Source organism: Gobio gobio, assembly GCF_949357685.1.
Source record: "Gobio gobio genome assembly, chromosome: 15".
NCBI lineage: Eukaryota > Metazoa > Chordata > Actinopteri > Cypriniformes > Gobionidae > Gobio > Gobio gobio.
Window position 1 is genome coordinate 31,427,260 of NC_137108.1, and position 23,356 is coordinate 31,450,615.

At 37.9% G+C, this 23,356-nt stretch overlaps 1 protein-coding gene across 1 annotated transcript; it reads right to left on the reverse strand.

Annotated features, from left to right (window-relative positions):
- Positions 1–1,562: 1,562 nt before the first annotated feature.
- LOC307138175 (soluble guanylate cyclase 88E-like) lies at positions 1,563–12,863 on the reverse strand (the record flags this gene model as incomplete). The annotated part of the gene is made up of 16 exons (XM_079836340.1): positions 1,563–1,929; positions 2,330–2,448; positions 3,773–3,862; positions 4,006–4,115; positions 4,265–4,421; positions 5,641–5,787; positions 5,996–6,142; positions 6,355–6,484; positions 7,092–7,212; positions 7,506–7,631; positions 9,529–9,670; positions 9,829–10,086; positions 10,194–10,285; positions 11,576–11,750; positions 12,509–12,641; positions 12,736–12,863. The coding sequence occupies 16 exons, from the start codon at positions 12,861–12,863 to the stop codon at positions 1,563–1,565; spliced, it is 2,442 nt and encodes an 813-aa protein (XP_079692466.1).
- Between the last annotated feature and the right edge of the window lie 10,493 nt (positions 12,864–23,356).

Here is a 23,356-nt window from a genome sequence, read left to right on the forward strand (position 1 = left end):
AAAGGAATCGATGCATCTGACTCGACTCTTAAAATAAAACTGTTGTTTACAATCCGTAGTATAGGTTCGATCTATCAGCTGAATTCTCAAGTTACAATAGTTTTCTCTTTCAGTTGTGAGATTGAGACTGAAAACATGACATCTGTGTTTTTCTGCAAAGCTAAGAGCATTTGGGCAAAGTAAGAATTAAGCTAGTCTCCAAGGCAACAGACAGGAAGTGTCGCTTAAGTGGTTTCCTGATGGCTTCCTCTTTATCACTGAATGATATCTAACATGTTGTGTGTGCAAATGTGTAATGCGTTTCAGAGATAAAGCAATGCATATCCAGCTAGCTACAGCTTGATGAATTTAACATGCTTTGTGATATTTGTGATAATGTAAATGTCAGCCTTAACTTGGTAAAACAACAAAAAACTTTTGATAAGGATCAACACATTTTCACATTTCTGTTACATTTACTTATATTATGTGTGTTCTACATTTTTTTGACTCTAAGCAGACTTACTTTACAGTAATAATGAGCATATGGCACAGGAGACAGAAAAGGTCACGTTCTAAGTATGACATACTAGTGTTTGTTTCCTGGTTTATCTTGTATCTAATTGCGTTTGTGTGTGTGTGTATTTGTGTAGGCCTGTCTGAACGTAGGTGTATGTTTTCGGGTGTGCATGTGTTCACATGCTTTATTTAGGTCACTTGAGATGATCTGATATATTTGCGCTTACTTGAGCAAAGTATGCGTTTCACTGTAAAAGTACCGTGCTCATCAAACAATAAATTCAAACTCTCTGTAAACAATCACATTTAACAGATACAACAAACTCACTGTCGTTACAGTGCTAAATGAATACAGGGATTCAGCAATGTACTGTTTCATAGCGAACCTCTCGGAATTTTAAAATAAAGTTGCAACACATGCAAATGTTCTTATATATTCAATAAGATTGATTTCAACATATCACATATGTTAATTTAAATAAAGCATTCAAATAGTTATTCAAACTTTTCAAAGAGGAAGTAGCAGCCGAACTTGCACTTTGGAATTTAGTTACCTGTATTTTTTTTGGCACATCTAAGAAGAAGTCTGCATGAAAAAGAATGTATGTATTACCGTATGTACCAGTCAGATTGATTATTCACATTTATTCACCAGATTTATTCCCAGATTTTGCTGCCTCAGATGCAGCTATCTGACCATTAGCACGTCCTGATTTTGACGAGTTAGGCGTTTTCCTGGGTCAACATATTTTGTTGATCCAGGAGCAACATTCCTGTCCGAAAAATGTATTCATAACCATATCACTACCCCTATAAGTTATCCCTGAAATCAGAAGGAAACCTGTAAGTCTAAAATTGACATAAACTGTAAACTTGTCCCTCAAATCTGATTGTTTTTTCAGAATGTTGTTCCAGGATCAACAAAGGTGTTGATCCTGGAACATGTTGCACTTGGTGAAATCAGGTTATGCCTGACCATTACCTGATCTGATCTGTCTGTGAAATTCAAGCTGGAAAGATTTACTAATATAATAAGTACTATTTTATAAATCTTTCCTGGATATTTACAGCAGATTGCAGGCTGTGCTTCGCATGGGGAGGTTCGCTGGTAATCGTGAGTATTGGCTTCTGAAACTGTGCTTTTTGTTGTTAAGCTCTGGAGCTGCATTCTCCTGGCCGCCAGCAGGTGGAGTGCTTTCCTGCGCATTGCCTGAAGCATTTTCTGCCTTCCCTCCTTTGTTATTCTTTGTCTTTTTAACCTTTTCTTTGTCCTGCTGGGCCTCATTGGTGAATGTGTTTGGGTCTGGAGCGCCCTCTAGTGCTGGTAGGGCATCAGGGGGCAGGTCAGTGGGAGTGGGCTTGCCCTCAGCCTGCTCCTCAATGGGGGTGTTCAGGTTTGATGGGGAACGTTTGCTGTTGGTGCAAGTGGACCTGAACGCAAATATATTTAAGATGGAATAAGACAGAAACACGACTGTGCAGCATTTTGTCAGGATATTTTTCTGATGGACGGAAAAACATGATGAATTGAAAGGTACAAGGTTATGGCCTGCTCAAATGATTGGCAGGTAAGTTATGTTTCAGGCAACAAAAAATCATACAGAGCAGAGAATATTAAATGAACATTTTATGTTAAGCCATCATATAATAAGTGCTTACCAGCAAAACCAGCTGCCTGCATATGTTATGTTTTGTGTGTTTGCTGGTAGTGTCCAATTTTGACTAGCAAAACATCTTTGGTCAGCTATGATGTTTGTCAAGTTTTGTAAACCTAGTAGAATGTCTTTTCAGCAGTGTAGATCACATAGTTGTTGTGCTTTTCCAAACTCACCCATTTGAGCTTCTGTCATCAGAGTCCTTCTGCTCATTGCTGTATCTGAGCTCTGCTGGAGTCTTAAATGACAGATCTTTCTTTCCCTTCAGCCAGTATGTCTTCATATAACCTTTACCCTGAATCAAGAAGGATTAAAGTTGATTTCACACAACTTTATTTGCTTGCGGTATGAGTCATATAAAGTTGTACTAAAACGTATTGATTTGAAAAGTTTTACACAAAGAGTGAATGGTACTTTTGGACATATGCTTATGTAACCCCTCCGGTTCTACTCACACTGCTCCGAGAGGGCCTGTAGAGCGCCTCTTGAGGCCAGGGAAGTGAGGTTTATTCGCACAGCTCTTTGCTAACTGGCCTCTTACTACTCATTCTGCTCTAAGCAGGGTTTGAACCAGCATCTCCATCATGGGAGGCTGGCATGCTAAAAAGGATGCTAAAGACCACAGCCTCTAGCGTCAGTCAATGGTCTTTTGAGGTCAGGGGAGTGAGATTTTACTGCACAGCTTTCGCTAACCTGGGTCATGGCTCCAATGTTATCCCTCTGGTTCTACTCACACTGCGATTCGAGCAGCGTTTCCGGCTTGGGAGGCGGGCATGCTAACAAGATGCTTAAGACTGCAGCCTCTAGCGTCCGTTGCTAGTTCGTCTTTTGAGGCCAGGGAAGTGAGGTTTACTCGCACAACTTTTTACTAGCTGGCCTCTGTTACACTTACAGTCATGTACACTCACATCATGATATGAAGCCATTTAAATAAGTTCATAAATATTTTACTACAAATGGAACAGGTTGAGCATTTATATTGCTGAATGGAACTGTTTTTGGGCAAGACTTTGGTCCATGGAAGTGTTGGATTAAACTGTGGCTCTGAAAGACATTTTTTTTTAGACCCAGATTGTTGTGCTATGCTATGTTTGTGAACCCTAATATAAACACTACCATTGAAAATTTTGGGTAAGATTTTTGTTTGAAAGTATTCAATACTTTCATTCAGAAAGGATGCATTGAACTGATCAAAATTGGGTTTTAAATTGTATTTAAAAATGGTTTTGATTAAAAATTCTTTTGAACGTTCTTTTAATCATAGAATCCTGAAAAAATATATCACGGTTTCCACAAAAATATTAAGCAGCACAACTGTTTTCAACATTCATAATAATACGTAATGTAACTTGAGCACCAAATCAGCATATTAGAATGATTTCTGAAGAATCATGTGATACTGATTATATTTTAAAATAGAAAATTGTTATTCTAAATTAGTATAATATTTCACAATATTACTCTTTTAATGTATTTTTGCTCAAATAAATGCACCCTTGGTGAGAAAAAAAAAATCTTAACTTTTTTATGGTGTACATAGTTTTGGGAGTTTTAATGTGAATAACATTGTTGATAATAACAGTGAAGATTTTGACGATGATAATTATGTTCTGTATTACCTTAACAAAAATCTTTCCACGTTCCTCAATGATGTATGGCTCATGCTCCAGATGGTCTTTGGTGGTTTGACTGATGTGGATTTGCATGCCCTAGCCGCACAGAAAGAGAGTACAATTAGCTGTTTGATTAACTGTAAAATATAATTTAAAATTACTTATTATTTATTTAATGATGTATAGTTATTTGAGGCTGTTCATTTCCAGTCTCAGTACAGCATAAGACAGTGGCTCACCACGCCATTTGACTCCATCCGAGAAGCCGTGTTCACCGTGTCTCCAAACAGACAATACCTGGGCATTTTCAGACCCACCACCCCTGCCACCACCATTCCAGAGTGAATGCCTGTGTGAAGACCAACACAAAATACATTTAGCTGGAGCATCATGCTGCAAATCATGTTCTTACATTGTGTGGCACGCATATAAATTATGAATACATAAAGGTGTAGGTTGTTTTGTTATGTGATACTGTGTGAGTCCGGGTGCACCTACCAACACGGATCTGGATGTTGTCCCCAGTGGAGGGGTCTTTTAGGTGATCAATGGAGCTCAACATATCAAGAGCCATGTCACAGATGTGGTGGGCATGAAATGTGGTTTTATTGGGCACACCTGCCACCACCATGTAGGCATCCCTAATGGTCTCCACCTGAGAGAGCAAGAGCATTAGTTGGAGTTTCATTACACACTCAATTATGAGGGCTTGAATAATGACAATAAAGATTAAAAGATTACTTAAAGGTGCAGTGTGTAGTATTTATGAGGATCTATTGACAGAAATGCAATATCATATACATAACTATGTTTTCAGTGGTGTATAAAGACCTTACATAATGAACCGTTATGTTTTTATTACCTTAGAATGAGCTATTTCTATCTACATACACCGCGGGTCCCCTTAGTGAAATCGCCATTTTGCACCGCCATGTTTCTACAGTAGCCCTAAAAGGAACAAACATTTCTACAGTGCTTGCTATTCCCTGCTGTCTCAGACGATGACATTTTTGTCCTGTGTCGGCCACCGTAGCTTCTCTACGTGTTTCGAAAGGGAGGGGTGAGCGGTAGACGGTTGCAATTCACAACCTCACCACAAGATGCCGCTAAAATTTACACAGTGCACCTTTAATTAGAAATAATAAAATAAAAAAAGGGATGTGTGTAGATATAAAAATTATGGCAGACACCACTTAGCTGATATTTTCCCGTATTTACCAATATTTACATCCAAAATTATTTTCAGGCCAGGGTCAATTTTATAGTCATTAATAATGTACAGTATAATAAATGGTTCATTTTGAGATTTGCCAAATATTACAAACTCTACCATATAAAATTGTGGAGTCAGTATGATTTTTTTAAAATTATTTTGTTTTATTCCGAATATATTTTGAAATTCTATTCATCAAAGAATGGAGAAAAAAATGTGTCATGGTTTCCACAAAAATATTAAGCACTGTGCCATACCATTTTTACCATTTTTGGCGCCATATAGAACCTTTTTTTTTTAGAGTGCAGCGCATCTGTTTTCAACATTGATAGTAATAAGAAAAGCACCTAATCAGTAGAATGATCTCTCTAGCATCATGTGACACTGAAGACCGGAATAATGACTTCCATTTTTAGATTTACATTTTAAAATATATTAAAAAAGAAAATATACTTATCGGCCTTTATTAGATTCTAGAATAATCTAATATATATATATATATATATATATAGTATAATATAGGCCGATAACCGATATGGTAATGTTATCATGACTCCCTTGTAAAGAAAAAGAAGAGGATTGTCTTGAAGGTCTTTTAGGTCAAAGAACATACATGTTGTGTCAGTGGACAATTTGCCTTTGTTGGAGTTCCTTATGTTACCTTATAAACATTGTGCTTCTCGCTGAGTGTGTCAAAGACAATGTAGATTTCATTTAGCATGTCCACCACCTGCATGGGGGTGATGTGGATACAGATCTCATTAAACTTCACCACGTCGCTGAACAGGATGGTCACGTCTGGGAACACCTGGAGGGAGGTAACAGATCAAGAACTGCGCTTAATAACAGCAGGACAGCACTAGAGGAAAAATAGAGTGCTTTTCATCATATTTCATTAACCCTCTTGAGATTTTGATCTCAAAAGTCAGTCTATACTACATTTATGCATTTAAATTGAGTGTTTCATTGTGCCGTGTGTGTTTAGAAGTGTGTTTAATGGGTGGGTTTGTGTGTACCTGACATGTCTCCAAGGCTGTGATTCCCTTGCGCAGTCTGTCTGCCACTGCTTTGGGTATCATGGCGTACAGCAGGGAGTCTCCTCTCTTCTTCTCCTCATCCAGCTTTTTAATGATCTCCTGCAGCTGTGCATACTTCTGCTGCTCCTGTAGGAGGCACAGTCAGAGGTCGGCCTGTCATTTGGATGTCATTTCTAGATCCAATAACCACAGACTCTGCGTTTATTACTGTAATTGGCTTGATAGACTTGAGTCAGTCCATACGGGAAATTTTGCTGCATAACTCCTGCATTTTAAACAAAATGTGTCTCTTTAAGGATGGGATTTTGGCCTCTGTGGCATCAGTGTGACATTTATACCTGGTCAAGTGCCAGTTGCAGCTCTGCTGATTGCTGTGTTCCGGCCAGGATAAGCTCTCTGCTAGAGTCATGCAGGTTTAAATCATTGACGTAAACACCCATTTTTATCATGTCCTCCACTGTCTCGATACTGTAAAAAGGAGACTATGTTTTAATAAAGACTTCAACATGTATAGCGGTAACCTTTTTATAAAAACAGCTTGTTTTTCTACAAACAGATCTGACAATTGTAGACTACAAATTTTAATCGGTCGATATCATGGAAAACAGGATTTTAATAAAAGAGTTAGATGTGCTATTGTATAGATTATTAGTTCCCAACTGGTAGGTTACAGATCTGTTCTGAGGACATAGGGGGACAGTATGAAAAAAAAATGGTAATGCAAATTATAAAACGCCAACTAACCATATAATTGTGCAAAATAAACGGACTTAGCAACATTTTAATGGAATATTTGTAACGCTTAACATTTTTGCTGCACTGTTGGATGATGTCCAATGTAAAAATTGGATCCTGAAACAAAAAGTTGAGAACCTGTTTAATTCTCAGAGGTCAGAGAGAGTGGAAAATTGTCATTTTATACTAAATGATTAAAAAAGCTACGAGAGTGTAGGATATAGTGCCTTTGAAATGACTTGGCAGAGAACTCTTGATTGTCAGTTTTATGTGGCAATAACTATAACTACTGTTTTCCATTAGCTCAGACTACAATGTTGTAAAGTTTAGGAGAGCTTACATGGGGGTTCCTAGAAAGATGAGGGAGTCCCACTGAGGGACGTACTTCATCTGGCCCTTGAGGTGGAGAGGCTTTTTAGGGGGCTCCCGCATGTCTTCAAATATGGTTTCACTGCACTTACCTGAACAAGAGAGAAGTTTAATTTTTCACTGCATAGATGGAAGATTTGCATTCATATTGATGATCAAGACTAGAGGCACTTTCTGAGTCCATTTTGGTTCCCAAAACACTTTGAATAATGAATGTAATCTCATTGACTTGATAGAATTTCTTGTTGTCTTGGATCAGTGTTATGCCACAGAAGTGTTCTTGAATGTTTTCTAAAAGCGATAATTTCATAGAGGCATAAAACAATGTTTAGAAAGATGCCAATTTAGGTCATTCAGAGCATCACTTTACTGTAATGTGTCTAACCGGTGACAGTCTGAAAAGCCAGCAGCTCGATGTCCTCTCCTCCAGAATTAGACGAGCTGTTGTACTGAGTCAGAGTGCCGCTATATTCCTGATCTGTCCCCTTCATTTCCTCCATCACTTTAATATCTGTGAGAACAGCAGAGGCACAATGAAAAGTCAGCATGAGATGTTTAAGGACATTTTCTGCTTTTATCTGTGTAGAGGCTAGATGGTTAAATGTCACATACAGTACTGTTCTGATTTCTGATGCCAGCAATGTGGTTCTGATTAGTGTGGCTTTGGCTATTATCAGGTATGGATTATGTGAGCACAGAATTCTGTACAGTACTGTATGTTTGTTTTTATATATATATATACACTTTATAATCAGTTTAATGCATGCATTGCACTTGCTGAATAAAGTATTCATTTCTTTAATATATACACTATATACCCTCCAAATCATTGAATTCAGGTGTTCCAATCACTCTCAGGAGCTCAGTGAATTCAAGCGTGGTACCGTGATAGGTTGCCACTTGCCACCTGTGCAATAAGTCCATTTGTGAAATTTCCTCACTACTAAATATGCCACAGTCAAATTTAAATGGTATTATAACAAAGTGGAAGCGATTGGGAACAACAGCAACTCAGCCACGAAGTGGTAGGCCACATAAAATTACAGAGCGGGGGTCAGCGCATGCTGAGGCGCACAGTGCACAGAAGCCAACTTTCTGCAGTCAATAGCTACAGACCTCCAAACTTTGTGTGATCTTCAGATTAGCTCAAGAACAGTGTGTAGAGAGCTTCATGGAATGGGTTTCCAAAGCAGTGGAGACGTGTTCTCTCGAGTGACGAATCACGCTTCTCTGTCTGGCAATCCGATGGACGAGTTGTATGATGCCTGCCTGACTGCATTGTGCGAAGTGTAAAGTTTGGTGGAGTGGGGATTATGATGTGGGGTTGTTTTTCAGGGGTTGGGCTTGTCCCCTTACTTCCAGCGAAATGAACTCTTAACGCTTTAGCATACCAAGACATTTTGGACAATTTTAATGCTCCCAAATTTGTGGGAACAGTTTGGGGATGGCCACTTCCTGTTCCAACATGACTGCGCACCGCAAGGTCCATAAAGACATGGATGAGCGAATTTGGTGTGGAGGAACTTGACTGGCCTGCACAGAGTCCTGACCTCAACCCAATAGAACACCTTTGTGATGAATTAGAGCGGAGACTGCGAGACTGGTCAAAAATTCCTATAAACACACTCCTAAACCTTGTGGAAAGCCTTCCCAAAAGAGTTGAAGCTGTTATAGCTGCAAAGGGTGGGGCAAACTCCATATTAAACCCTACGGATTAAGAATGGGATGTCATTAAAGTTCATGTACATGTAAAGGCAGGCATCCCAAAACTTTTGCCAATATAGTGTATGTACTGTGTATATATATGGAATGATATTCCGGACAATTTTCAAAAGGAATTGTAAATTGTATTTGCAATTGCATTTGCAATTTGTGCATGCATATGTTGTGACATAAACACAAATGCATGAAGATATTCGTCTGATAGGCTACATGCCGCCTGCAGACACGGCAGTTTTCTTTTTGCTTTCTTTTTTTCTGGTTGCCAGGGGAACATATATTCAAAGAAAGTAAAAAATCCAGAATTTATTTTAAGTGTAAAACAATTGACCTGTTTTTATTGCAAAAATAGCCAAATTCCAAAATTAAGCCAAATTAATATATACATATATTACTTACCTCTGCTTGACTGAACTTTTGAATTGTAGTGTATTTTAAAAGTAAAAAGGTATTCTTATTATTGTTGGATTTTGAATGTATTATTGAAAAAATAATATCCGATGAATAATATCACATCACCGCCTCCTATTATTATTTTTATTATTAAACATGACAATTTATGTTACACATTTGACCATAATTTAATCCATTCTGCAGAATTCCACAGATTTTACCTCGTCGTCAGTTTAAAAATTGTGAAAACGTTCTGCAGATTATGTTTGGACCAAAGCAGAATCTAAGCACTGTACCTCTCTCTTCTTTTTTGGGTTTTTCACTCTCCTCTTTCTCCTCTGGTTCTTCTTTGTTGAGTTTAGGGATGTTGACCTTCTGTTTGCTCTCCACCACAGCCTTAGACAGCAGTTCAAACACATTGTTGAGGTGGGTGTAGATCTGAAAGAGCACACATCAACAAAACGCCTTTTCAGGACACAAATGCCAAGAGCAAGAAAAGAAAGTATAAACATTTTTGCCTCATCTTTAAGTTGTTGGTTGTTACTTTAATGCTACTTTGGCTTTGGATCTATTCTCCTACCCTCCCGTTCACTCACATTATCCCAGCTGAATTCCAGCATGGGTCGCACGAGGGTAAACTCTTCATTGACCTTTTTGCCCTGCAGATCAGAAAACACCTCTTTCAAACCGTCTCCGATCCGATACATGGTCATGTCCCTGCGGAATATCACGCTGAAGGGGAACATGTCAAAAAAGATTCCCCGCTTCATGGGCAGTTTCTCATAGCCTGGAGCTGTTTTCTGCTGGGGCATACGGTGCTTAAACGCAGCATTGTCAAAATTCATCTTGTACACCTTCAGGAAGAGAGAGTGAGAAGATCAGATATGTGAGAAATAAAGAATAACAGCTGGGTTTGTGTATACAGAAGAAAGGTAAATGTCTCGTCTGTTTGGACTCCTACCACATATGTCATTTTCTCTGTTTCCTCTTTGGACAGAATCTCCACCTCAATGTCTGTGTTGTAAAACTGTCGGCCCACCTGAGAGAGCTGCCCTACAGAGAAGCCACAACAGATATTTCCTGAATTTTAAACAGCCTAAGGCTACACAAACTGTGGCTGACCAGCTTTCATTGTGTAAGATCTAGTCAAACATCATTTCAGTCAGGTCCACTTAAGTCAAAAACACCATAGACAAACTTTAAGTCAACTTTTTATGGGCATATTTTGCAAAAAATTACATTTGGCGATATGGCTCTGTTCTAAATTCCCCATCCTTTTCACGAGCTCCAGGAAAAGCCAAGGCAGGAAACAGCAGCAGATTCTGGGGACAACCTCCCATTTTTTAAACTGGGAGGTCAGCGAAATCCCCCATGTAGAACAGAGTATGCAATGCATCAATGACAACAGAATGACACTGATTAAGTTAAACAGTTTAAGGAGGAGCTGGGGTGGAGGTGGCTTGCAAAGCAGCGTGCAGTGGAAGCACCCAAGCAGGCAGATTGAACTGAAGCTACGCTTAAGTAAGGAGCCCTTTTTGAGAGTTGCCAATTGAGTGCATAGGAATCGGATCAGCTGATATGGGCGTGATTGGAATTTTTCCAATCAGCTGATAGCGGAGCTTGACTACGTGGCCTGCCTGAACTAACGCAGAATGCTTGATTTTATCACAACACAATTATCTAAACTTCACTTTGAGATCATCATTTTAACTCGCACATCTCTAAAGAATTTTAATATGGAAAGTTTCAGAAAGCATGCATGCAGAGGTCACCATTGTGCTCATCCTGTTAATATGGTAACTGTTCATTCAGTAAATTATATATAAAGCAGATTTATTAAGCATACTCAGTAGGAAACTACTTGTCTCAGATGTACAGTTATTGGATGTAAATTATATTAGATGTGTCTTGGTGTAATCAGGCGGAAATCTCAATACTTGACCTGCAAATTTTCATTCTGGGCCTTGACTTTGCATTTCTGGTGACTCTTTCTGCAGGTTACATTGCTACGCCAGTAGGTGGAAACATGTAACTCATTGGAATCATTCAATCAACTGATTTGTTCTGATTGATTCGGGAATGAAACACGTGACTTACATGAATCATATGATAGAATCATCCACTCGATTCTTTCAGGAGCGAAACATCACTTTTTGTTGCTCTGAGATGCTCAATATTTAATTCTGCTTTGGCTTTACATTTCTGATGGCGGAGCAACGAAGTAACTGTCAATATTGTGTCTGAATGTATGTTATTGATTTGTTGTTTATTGAACTATACTGTTGTTTAAAATCAATGTCACACTTGCAATCGTGCATTGAATGTAACACCTAGCACTTTTACCTTTGACAAACTGTGTGAATCCTTTCCTTGTTGAACGGTAGTGAAGGGTAAGGCTTGTCTCACATTCTTCCTCTACACAGAAACTGGGCGGCTGGACTTTTGGGAAGGAGAAACGGAAGTACTCATGCAGGTTATCCAGCTCATTGATGAAATCTCGTACATTGCGCCCCAGTACCTGAGACACAGCCATTAGAAGAGATTTAAAAGCTATGTAAAATATGTCTAAAATTATCCATTTATCCATTGAGAAAAGCCTTATAAAGAAAAATGGCATACACCACCATTAAAAAAGTTTGAGGTTGGTAAGATTTTTGGTAAGAATATTAGAATAAATCACAATTCTTTTTAAATATATGCTAAGATAGTTTATTTAAAAAAAAAAAAACACTTATTTATAATTAAAGAGTATATTTAAAATAGTTTTATTGTACTATTTAAACCTCTTATGCTCATTAAAGCTGTATCTATTTTTTATTTTTATTTTAAAAATCAGCAAAACCTGTAATATTGTGAAATATTATTAACATTTAAAATGACTCTTTTCTATTTTAATATATTGTAAAATTGAATTTATTCCTGTGATGGTAAAGCTGAATTTTCAGCATCATTGCTCCAGTCTTCAGTCACATGATTATTCAGAAATCATTCTAATATGCTGATTTGGTGCTCGAGCAACATTTCTCATTGTCAATGTTGAAAACATTTAATGCTTTATATTTTTGTGGAAGCTATGATACATTTTTTCAGGATACTTTGAAGAATAGACTGTTCAAAAAGACAACATTTATTTGAAATACCATTTTTGTATTAATGTGAAGTCTTTACTTTCACACTTACTGAAATCGTACTGACCCCAAACTTTTAAATGATAGTGTATATGTTTACCTAAATGAGTACCTGTCACATACAGAGTCTACCGTGCTTGAAAATCACCTTTAAGATCCTCTCATAGCCATAGTTTCCTATCCGCTTGACCATGTAGACCCCGAAAGCGTACATCAGTTCATCGTGAGTTTTTCCCAAAACCTCTCCAGCAGCCTTTGCCAATCTTAGGATCAGATTATCGCTGGAATAATAAACACCAGCATTGATAAATTAGCCAGATGCAATCCATGACACTTAATTCATCAGATATGTGACTCTGCACTTTCAGGACTTACTTGTACATCTGGTGTCGAACAAATTTGAGGTGTGGGATCTCCGCTCTGGCCTCGATTAGCCTCCATACGTCCTCTCCATATGATTCATTAATGTAGTCATTCACCGCTTCCAAATACAGGCCATACATCTTCAGGGGGTTTGAAACCTCCACTTTGCTGCCCCAGAAATCTGATCAGTCTGCAGAATGTACAATATCAGGATCTGAGATGCTTCACCAACATCAAGAGGCTTTTAGTTCAGCTTTTAGTTAGGCTTTTATATGGCAAAAATCAATATAATGCCCAAACAGATAAGGTGCATAAACAAGCAGAGATTTATAGGATTCGAAGAACATATAAGTAATCTCTGATATGATTAGATTGTCCAGTTTTAAACAAATAGAGGTTCACTAGATATTATATTGTTGCTGACAATATTGAGTAATCTACGAGAGAGTCTGAGAGCCAATGTTTCATGCTATTTTTTTGGCCTATTTGTGTAAAATACTATTTTGTTTGATCGATGGGTTGTGCTGTTATATAAACTCCACTGTGACGGAGGCTATTTAATGTACAACATCCTCTATAACATCTCCATATTTTCACGTTAGAATTATAACAAATAATATCATCTATACCACTATACCAATTTATATTAATCTAATAGATCAATATATGATAGAAAAGTAAGGGTAAATGTATGTGGCTTACCTGCAGACCGTCAGACCTGTGTAATGTGTAGATGAGTCTGAATTTGGCTAAAACAGAACCTCTCTCTCTCTCTCTCTCTCTCTCTCTCTCTCTCTCTCTCTCTCTCTCTCTCTCTCTCTCTCTCTCTCTCTCTCTCTCTCTCTCTCTCTCTCTCTCTGTCTGTCTGTCTGTCTTTAAACACCTGTTTTTGGCACCTGAAGCACTTCATACTCAATTATGTCAGGACAATGGCCAAATGGGCTAAAACAAGAGACCAGGGGTATGGTTTTGGCAGGTTGTTGTGCATGACATGACATTGTACAATCATCATACATAGTCCTTCTCATTTACATTTGTTGCTATAAATTAACCCTAACCCTAGATTTTTTTGTCTTTTAATAAACCTGCTTTCAAACAAATCATACACGTGTGCGTTGTTTTTCTTGTTTTATGGGGGCATTCCATAATGATTGTTATACAAACTGTATAGACTTATTCTATACCCTAACCCCAAACCTACCAAAATGTCCCCCACAAGAACAAGGATTATGGATATTGCCATCTTTGTGGGGACATTTTGTCCCAATAACATAGGTTAGGCCTATACCTGACACACACACACACACACACACACACACACACACACACACACACACACACACACACACACACACACACACACACACACACACACACACACACACACACACACATTACTGTTTTTCTATTATGTATTATGACTTGCCATTGACGTCTATTGTTTGTATTGAGCTAATCATCAGCTAACCGTAGAAACCATAGTTTTTTATTGAGACATGATTTATTATGTTTATTAAGCTGCTATTTAGCTGCTTGTTTATGACAAGAAAAACTGTGCTTATCCTTATACCTACAGGAAATGCATGCATATATTCTTTAGACCTATTTATGTAGGATTGAAGAGAATAAATTGTTCCATTGTTCATTTACGGATTTGAAATAACTTTAAAGTAAACAAAATATTTCATTAAAAACTTACAAATGATCGACTTCCTTCTCTCTTCAAACTATAAACACGACAACGAAAGCCGATTTTTGTTGTCTCTTTGTGCATTACTTTCAGTATCCGCTAGGGGCCACTGTTGACACATTGTCGTTACGCTATTGACTCACGCTGAAAGCAGCTACACGACTATTGGTACCCTTTACTTTCAAACGACTCATTGTTATTGCTTTGCAACAAAAAGAAATGGATTACATTATATTTATCCTAGATATGGCCTATGTATGTATGTATGTATGTCTACATGTGCGTGTGTGTGTGACATGAGCATATGAGAAACTGTGCGCTTGACAGTGCAATTAGTGGTGTGTGGGGAACGGACCAGAAGCGTGAATTGTGTTCCTGTATTTTTATCACAAGCCAATAATTAGCATGTCTTTGTTTCCAGTCAACCAAGAAAACCATCTCAGCACCTTTCAGCCTATATCTCTTACATAGTCTCTCTACAGTCTTTTAAACACCATTTTTCATATCCAAAATGCCTGTGATAAACATGATGGGGGAGATCAGGGGTAGTCGTCACAGTGACTGTTAGATGCTGTTTTTAAACGCCTTGTTCAAAACTCTTAATTTAGAATATTTTTGTAAACAAATGTCCTTGTATCACTCTATTATTTGCATTAGCCTTAGCTGTTGATTAAAGGGTTAGTTCACCCAAAAATGAAAATTCTGTCATTAATTACTTACCCTCATGTCGTTCGACACCCGTAAGACCTCCGTTGATCTTCGGAACACGAATGAAGATATTTTAGTTGAAATCTGCGAGAATAGTTTTTGTGCGCAAAAAAACCCTAAATAACGACTTATATTGTGATGACGATTTCAAAGCACGGCATCATGAAGCTTCGAAGCGTTATGAATCAGTGAGTCGAATCATGATTCGATCGCGTGTCAAACCGCCAAACTGCTGAAATTTGGCGATCCAAACTGCTGATTCGACTCACTCATTCATAACGCTTCGAAGCTTCATGATGCCGTGTTTTGAAATCGTCATCACTATAGAAGTCGTTATTTATGGTGTTTATGCGCACAAAAACTATTCTCGCCGATTCATAAAGTTATTGTAGAACCACTGTAGTGAGATGGACTTTGTAACGACGTCTTTAGTACCTTTTAAGGGTCTTGAGAGTGAACCGTGCATTGTGCCAATGGAGGCCTTTCAGAGCCATCAGATTTCAACTAAAATATCTTTATTTGTGTTCCGAAGATCAACAGAGGTCTTACGGGTGTCGAACGACATGAGGGTAAGTAATTAATGACAGAATTTTAATTTTTGGGTGAACTAACCCTTTAAACGAGAGCAAAACAAAACTACACTGAGTGACAAACATTGTGTCCATGTGTCTAACTTTCAAGTTATTCAATGAATTGTATCTTTTTTTTGTGTAATAACAGTGTTTTGTTTATTTATTCATTTGCCAAACTGTACAAACACGATTAGGCTACTTGATATAGAGGAAAATATATAGAGAAAATATAGTATTTAGTGGGTGGGAAAAGAACATTGTACGTACATTTAGATAATTCCAAATTCGTTGTAAAGGTGCACTTTGTAAATTTTAGCGGCATCTAGTGGTGAGGTTGCGAATTGCAACCGCCCACCACTCACCTCTCCCTTTCGAAGCATATAGAGAAGCTACGGTGGCCAACACAGGACAAAGATGTCGTCGCCTGAGACAGCAGAGAGTAGCTAGCGCTCTGTAGAAACCATAGACAGTAAAAGAAATGGACACAGCGATAGGCTTCGACGGGGAAAAGTGAAGTCAATTAGAAGCACTCACTTACTGATGGCTGAGCGTACTGCACAGCCCCAGACTGAGCTTGATGACGTAGATACGTGAGCAACCAGTCTGACAGTTGTAAGTCTTCTAGTAGTTGTGCAAAGTGAAATCTGAATCACGTTGTTGAAATATTTTGTCCCGTTGCTTTTGGCTCTCTATGGGCTTCTCCCTTGACTTTATCAGACTTTATGCCTCCACGTCCCCCCGATTGCCTCATAAACAGCAAAAGATTGCCTGCGAGCTTCTCCTCCTGTCTTTACGGTAATTTATCTACTATGTGACAGAGTTATACAAAAACGGCTTCTACGGGGCGATAGTGTAAGATACAAGGTAATGGAGCCTTTTATACATTGTCGTGTTTCTTTAAAAATAAACAATGGACAAATGGAGTCTTTAAACGCCTCAGATGTACAGTTATTCGCTGTCAAAGTGACGCCAAAATGAATGGGAGTGAATGGGATGCTAACACCAGGTGATGGCTTGGTTAGCAATGGCTGCCCCTATGGAAGGTACGTTTTCCGGGTGCTGGATTACCCCCTTGGTAGAAACATAGCAGTGCAAAATGGTGACTTCACTCTAAGTGGACCTGCAGTGTAGATAGAAATGGCTCATTCTAAGGCAGGGGTGTCCAATCCTGATCCTGGAGGGCCACTGTCCTGCAAAGTTTAGCTCCAACCCCAATTAAACACACCTGAACCAGCTAATCAAGGTCTTATTAGGCATACTAGAAACTTCTAGACAGGTGTTGAGGCAAGTAAGAGCTAAACTCTGCAGGACAGTGGCCCTCCAGGACCGAGTTTGGACACCCCTGTTCTAAGGTAATAAAAACATAACAGTTCATTATGTAAGGTCTTTATACACAACTGAAAACATAGTTATGTATATTATATTGCATTTCTGTCAACAAATCCTCATAAATGTTACACACTGCACCTTTAATGTCAATTTTAAATTGATCAAACATATGGTATTCTTCAATTCCATTTGACATTATGAGAATATAACCAGTATTATAATAGCAGTGGTTATATAGTTTCTTTGTAGCCACGACTTTTAGGGATGTGTCTATACATGCAATTAAAATTCTAAAATAAACCTACCCTGTAATATATTCAGTAAAATCTGACTATGACAACTACCCCTCATCTCCCTTGTATGCAGTTATATTCAAATGAATACTTTAGAGATGTTGTCTCCAGAACCTTTGCTCGTTTTCATCGAGCGAGGAACTTTTACTCTTGCCTCTGAGGAAATGCATAACAAATACTTCGATCATTTGTTTGCATTAGCATTTCAGTTTTATGCTGAAATCTTTCGAAAATCCCATGTCAGTCTATCTGTGAGGCAAATCAGGAGCTCTCAGAGGAGCTATGAAGCCTTGTTGATGTTGAATGCAGCATATGTGAATGCATGTGCATGAATGTGTGGGAGGATGGCATGCTTATGGTTCCAAAGCCAATGCTCTGAAAACCTCTGCAAAATTGTTGTTTTATTCTTATGACAGGTTAAAGAATTACATAAGATGTTTTATTGATTTGTTGTTTCGCAAGTAATAAAATAAGAAGGATGGAATAATTTAAAGATCCTTCAAAAATCTCTAGCATACAGCTGGTACTGTGAACTTGTGTGCTTGTATAATGACATGCTTTTATGTTTGTTGGCCTGCATGTGTGTTGCTGCTCCACTGCTGAATGATGGATGAATCTTGTTTACATTACAGTCAAAAATATTACTAATGCATGTACATGGCGACACATCCTGTGGTCTGACACTGATGGATTTCATGCATAATAAGGCCAGATACTTTCAATCCAAGTCAATGGGAAGAATGCAAATATCATCATCATATCTAATATGTAGTCACTCATAAATGTTAATTCAATGAATGTGCGTATTTACCACCAGAATGACTTCACGGAAATATTGCCACATTTTTAAATATGAACTCACTATTTGGCAAATGATTTGTGTGGTCCCTGTAGATAGGATTGAGTCTGCAGCTTATTTAATAGGAACGTGACCATACAAAGGCAATGTGGATAATTCACACGTTGTGGAAATGGAAATTTCTTGGCAGACGAGCCCGAAGCCATTATGCCCCATAGCTGAATCCTGAATACCCGTCTGCGTCTGTTTCCTATTTCTCCTCTTTCTTTCCCCCCCTCTCAATCTACAATTCTCACAGAGACCTTAACGTTCATGCCTATCAATAGCATAATTTTATCTACGGCCACAAGAGTTCATGTCTAACCACACGAGCAGTTAAAAAGTCTATGATCACTTCACTTCTAGCTCTGAAGCCAATGCCTGTTTCATATTCATGGGTTGATCTTTCAGTGATGTTGAACTGTAGAAGTGCACTATTTTACCATTTAAGGATGCAACTGCAAAACCCCAGTGAACCACAGACAATTCATCTTGTGCTTTTAATAAAATTATTGATAACAGTATTGATTTGGAGAGGCTGGTGCGACCTTGACATTTGCTTGGCAGGCTTTTAGAATGATGTGAAACAGATTTTGTTTTGATTTATATCGCACCATAATACATAAAGACAGTTTGTTTCTTAGGGTTGATGGATATCAGATTGATGACATGGACATGTAGCAGGCAGCTTCTAAAAAATCACATTACTAATATGCAATATGGCCTTTGCTTTCAATTGCACTTTCAATTATAGAAGATAAAACTTCTATATTAGTATTGATATTTAAAGATCAACTTTGTAATATTATATATATATATATATATATATATATATATATATATATATATATATATATATATATATATATATATATATATATATATATATATATATATATTCACATTTTATTAAAAGGTTCATATAAGCAGCATTATTTTAGAACTTTTTAAAGAGTTTTAAGTTCAGATTCTACAACGACTACTTCAATTAAGTTTTGTTTATACCCATACACTCTAAAAAAAAAGGCTCGTAATCATAGGGGAACCTTTTTTAGTGCTATATAGCACCAATTTTGGTGCTTCAGTGGTTCTTCAGCGGTTCTTCAGAGGTGCTATATAGCACCTTAGTCAAAGAACCGGTGAAGAACCTCTGAAGAACCGCTGAAGAACCTCTGAAGAACCGCTGAAGAACCACTGAAGCACCAAAATTGGTGCTATATAGCACTAAAAAAGGTTCCCCTATGATTACGAGCCAAGAACCATTTTTGGTGCAATATAGAACCTTTTTTTTTTTAGAGTGTAAGATTAGAAGGTAATTCTGTAGATATTTTAGAAGTAAACGATTGGATTACATCTTTCATTACAACAAAGATAACCAATTACAGTTGCACTGGAGCACCAAATTCTTTATATAAATCTTCCAAATTATTTATATAGGCCCCCAAAACTGAATGAATATACAAAAAGTTCTAACTTCAGGCGCTCATTGAATTATTTAGGGCTTATTGGTATTTCTCAAACTAAAGAATCAAAGCTCATCACAAAAGAACATGTTGTTTGGGAAACCAAACTCTCTGTGAAATCAAATTTGAAAGAAGTTTTGACAAATTGAATATTAGATCTCATTAGTTGCAAGAACAATATCACTTTCACTGAGCCAGACTTTGATTTTCGTTACTAAGAAGGTGGGTATGTTGTTAAAGGGTTCATTACCTGCTCTTGGGCAGTTTATTTTCTCGATCACAGATCTCCAACAGACATGAGCCAATCAGCTGTGAGCAGAGTGATGAATCTTTGATGCACTCAAGTTATTTGCCCTGTATCTCCCCCTCCAACCTAAAATGCACTTCACAGGGAAAGACTTTGTAAATCCACATAATCAGCTTTCCATAATAATTATTTGAGCGATATGGATTTTCAGGGGAGAGAGAGTCTCATACCTTTGTCAGCATTTTGAGCTTCACATTAAAAATGTATTATTGGTTTGTATCTCTTTGCAAGTGGTATTAGGTGATGGTGAGAACCCCAGAAAAATACTTTTTGCAGAACCTTAATGATTACATGGGTATCATTGAATCATTGAATGTTTGATTTAAGCAATTCATAAATCAGTGTTTTGAATTAATCGGTTCAATAAATGACTCATAAAGATGATTCATTGAAATACTAACGTTTAATTCATTCAAGAAGTAATACTACTTTGTGTTGCTCGGATACTCACAGACATATTTTGTTATATTTTGCAAAAATAGTAAATAACTGAATATATTTATAATATACAAGTTACTAACATCGAGTTTATTGAATTGTTAGCAATATGAATTTTTAGCACATCCTCAGACATTCTGATATTTTGAAAATCAGCAATGCTGTAGTACATGCACAATTTTTTTTTTGGTTTTAATTGAATAATTAAACAATCTTTTTTTATGTGGTCTCGTGTGCCTACGGTTGAATTACACACACACTGAAATTCAGAAGAACGGCATTCACTATGTACACATAGTGTAAGTCAGTAACATATCTAGTATAATAGTTCAATATAATGTTTATCATTAATGATTAATAATGAAATAAAATAAGCTTTATCACTCAAACAATATAGGCATAATTACAATGTAATACATTGCTGCAGTATAAATGAAGCGTTTTTGTCAGCCAACCTGGAAGTTACGGTAGCATCACCCTGGTTCCCTTGACAAAACCCAATACAAATTTTCCATTGGTTTTTGGATTATTGAAGAAAATAAGCTATTTGACTAATAAAAGTTCATGATTGCACAGTTTTTTTACACCAAGAAAAATATTCACAAATAAATACAACTGAAGCCTAAATACAATTGCCAGAAGTAAAAACAAAACAAAACAAATAAAGCACCATTAATCATACAGCCTCCGACAACTTTTTCAGTCTTTATATAAAACACATTTTACCTGAAAGTTTGAGTTAGAATAGTTTGCAAGAGTATGGAAACCCAACAAGGCTGTAAAAGCGGACTAGTAAGTTCTTGACATGTTCGATGATTGTAAGACAAGTAAAAGCTTTAAAATATTACAAGTGGTTATTACTGATGAATTTTATGTCAAAGAATAAAATTTAAAAATATCTTAAGCTTATATCACAGACCTTATTTCATTTATCCAAAAACCCATTGACTTCAGGATGATGGAACTGGAACTGCTAAAATGCGAATATATTTTTTAGGTTTTGGCCTACAAAAATATGTTGTCCTGGCAGCACTCTATTAAATTATTGTGGTACATTTCACCTTGAAAGAACCAAAAGTATATAGTTTCCTCTATGTGAGAGTCAGATGACATACTATCAATACACTGGAAGACATTTCAGCTCCTTGGCATTGAGCAACATTACTATTGGCATTTGAATTTATTTGTTTGGTAGTGATTTGTAAAACCTGGACTTTCCAGCAGGGAGGCAGCTGAGAATACATGATGCTTGCTAAGCTAGGCCTTAAACACCAAGGAGAAACCCATAAGTACTCAGCCTACCAAAAGCCATTACTACAGTGTTGGCTAGCACCTCCCTTTGGGCTTGCTATGCAGCAGATCTCACAGCTCTGAGCCATAGGCAGGAACACAATAAGATTACAGTGTCTGAATGACAGCTAGCACAATGCAGGAAGGATAAGGAGTGCAAAGAAAGAAATACAGACAAAGACAGACAGAAGGAGAGAGAGGGAAGCAATCAGTGCATGAATATTCCATTTACTGCACTGGAGCACCATAGCAGTGCCTTTATACCTTCAGCCACCTGATCTGGAAATGAAATTACTACAGCCGATGCTCTTTTCTTCAATTTCTCACTCTTCCCTTTACTGTCCTTCGTCTTATCAAGGCTGACACTAATCCAATTTCAGCCCTTCTGGGGCCACTGCTTGCTTGGTTATGTATACTGATGCCTCCGCCGGTACACACGCACGCGCACGCACGCGCACACACACACACACACTCTCAGAGTTGCTTGTCTGCACCTTTGTGTTATCTGGATGCAACAGCTGCTCTATAATTGCATTAGTGAAGTTCATTTGGCCACAGCTGTTGTGGACTGGATGAGCAAGGTGGACTTAATACACACACCGATTCCAGCACATCTGCCTTTAAAATGCGTGTGGACACACACACTCGTATACTCAACCCCCAAATACACGCAATCAGCCTCACATTTTTAATGGACATTTTTAATGTCTTAAATCTGAAGCAAACTGCCATGTGAAAACACAATCCCCGCATAATCACCTGTGGCAGTGCTGGCGGGAGGGATTAATCAATCATAAGAGCCTGTTTTTTCCATTGTGCAAAGCATTATGGTCTCATTTCTCTGCAGCATCACTGCACTGGTGTTCACTGCATACTCGCTGAGCAAAGGATGAAGTAGCCTACAAATCATTTGACAAATTTTGTTCATTTGGAATACCCTGAAATATCATTGTAACGCAGTTCATATGTTCAGGGAAGAAGGAGGCGGGAACCGGCGAACATTCAAATCAAATAAATAAACAAAATGAAAGTAAAAGCGACAGCCCCTCATGGACGACTGCCGCACACACACACACACATACCAAAACATAAACAAAACAATGTAAAGCCCAGGCCTGGTCCTCCCTCATCCTTCACCAGTGTTGCTAGTCCATATCCTTACATGCCTCCGTGCTCCCTCATGAGTGGACTCGAGACCGGTGTGCCTCGCAGGTGACGCTCATTCTCAAACGCGCGCACCGATCTCGCTCGCTCCTCCCACGTCTCTCGCTCGTCAACCTTAATTGCCACAGTCATCATGTCATCTATATACAGGTGCTGGTCATATAATTAGAATATCATCAAAAAGCTGATTTATTTCACTAATTCCATTCAAAAAAAAATTTGTTTCTTTTCATTTTGATGATTATAACTGACAACTAAGGAAAATCCCAAATTCAGTATCTCAGAAAATTAGAATATTGTGAAAAGGTTTCATATTGAAGACACCTGGTGCCACACTCTAATCAGCTAATTAAGTCAAAACACCTGCAAAGGCCTTTAAATTGTCTCTCAGTCTAGTTCTGTTGGCTACACACAATCATGGGGAAGACTGCTGACTTGACAGTTGTCCAAACGATGACCATTGACACCTTGCACAAGGAGGGCAAGACACAAAAGGTCATTGCAAAAGAGGCTGGCTGTTCACAGAGCTCTGTGTCCAAGC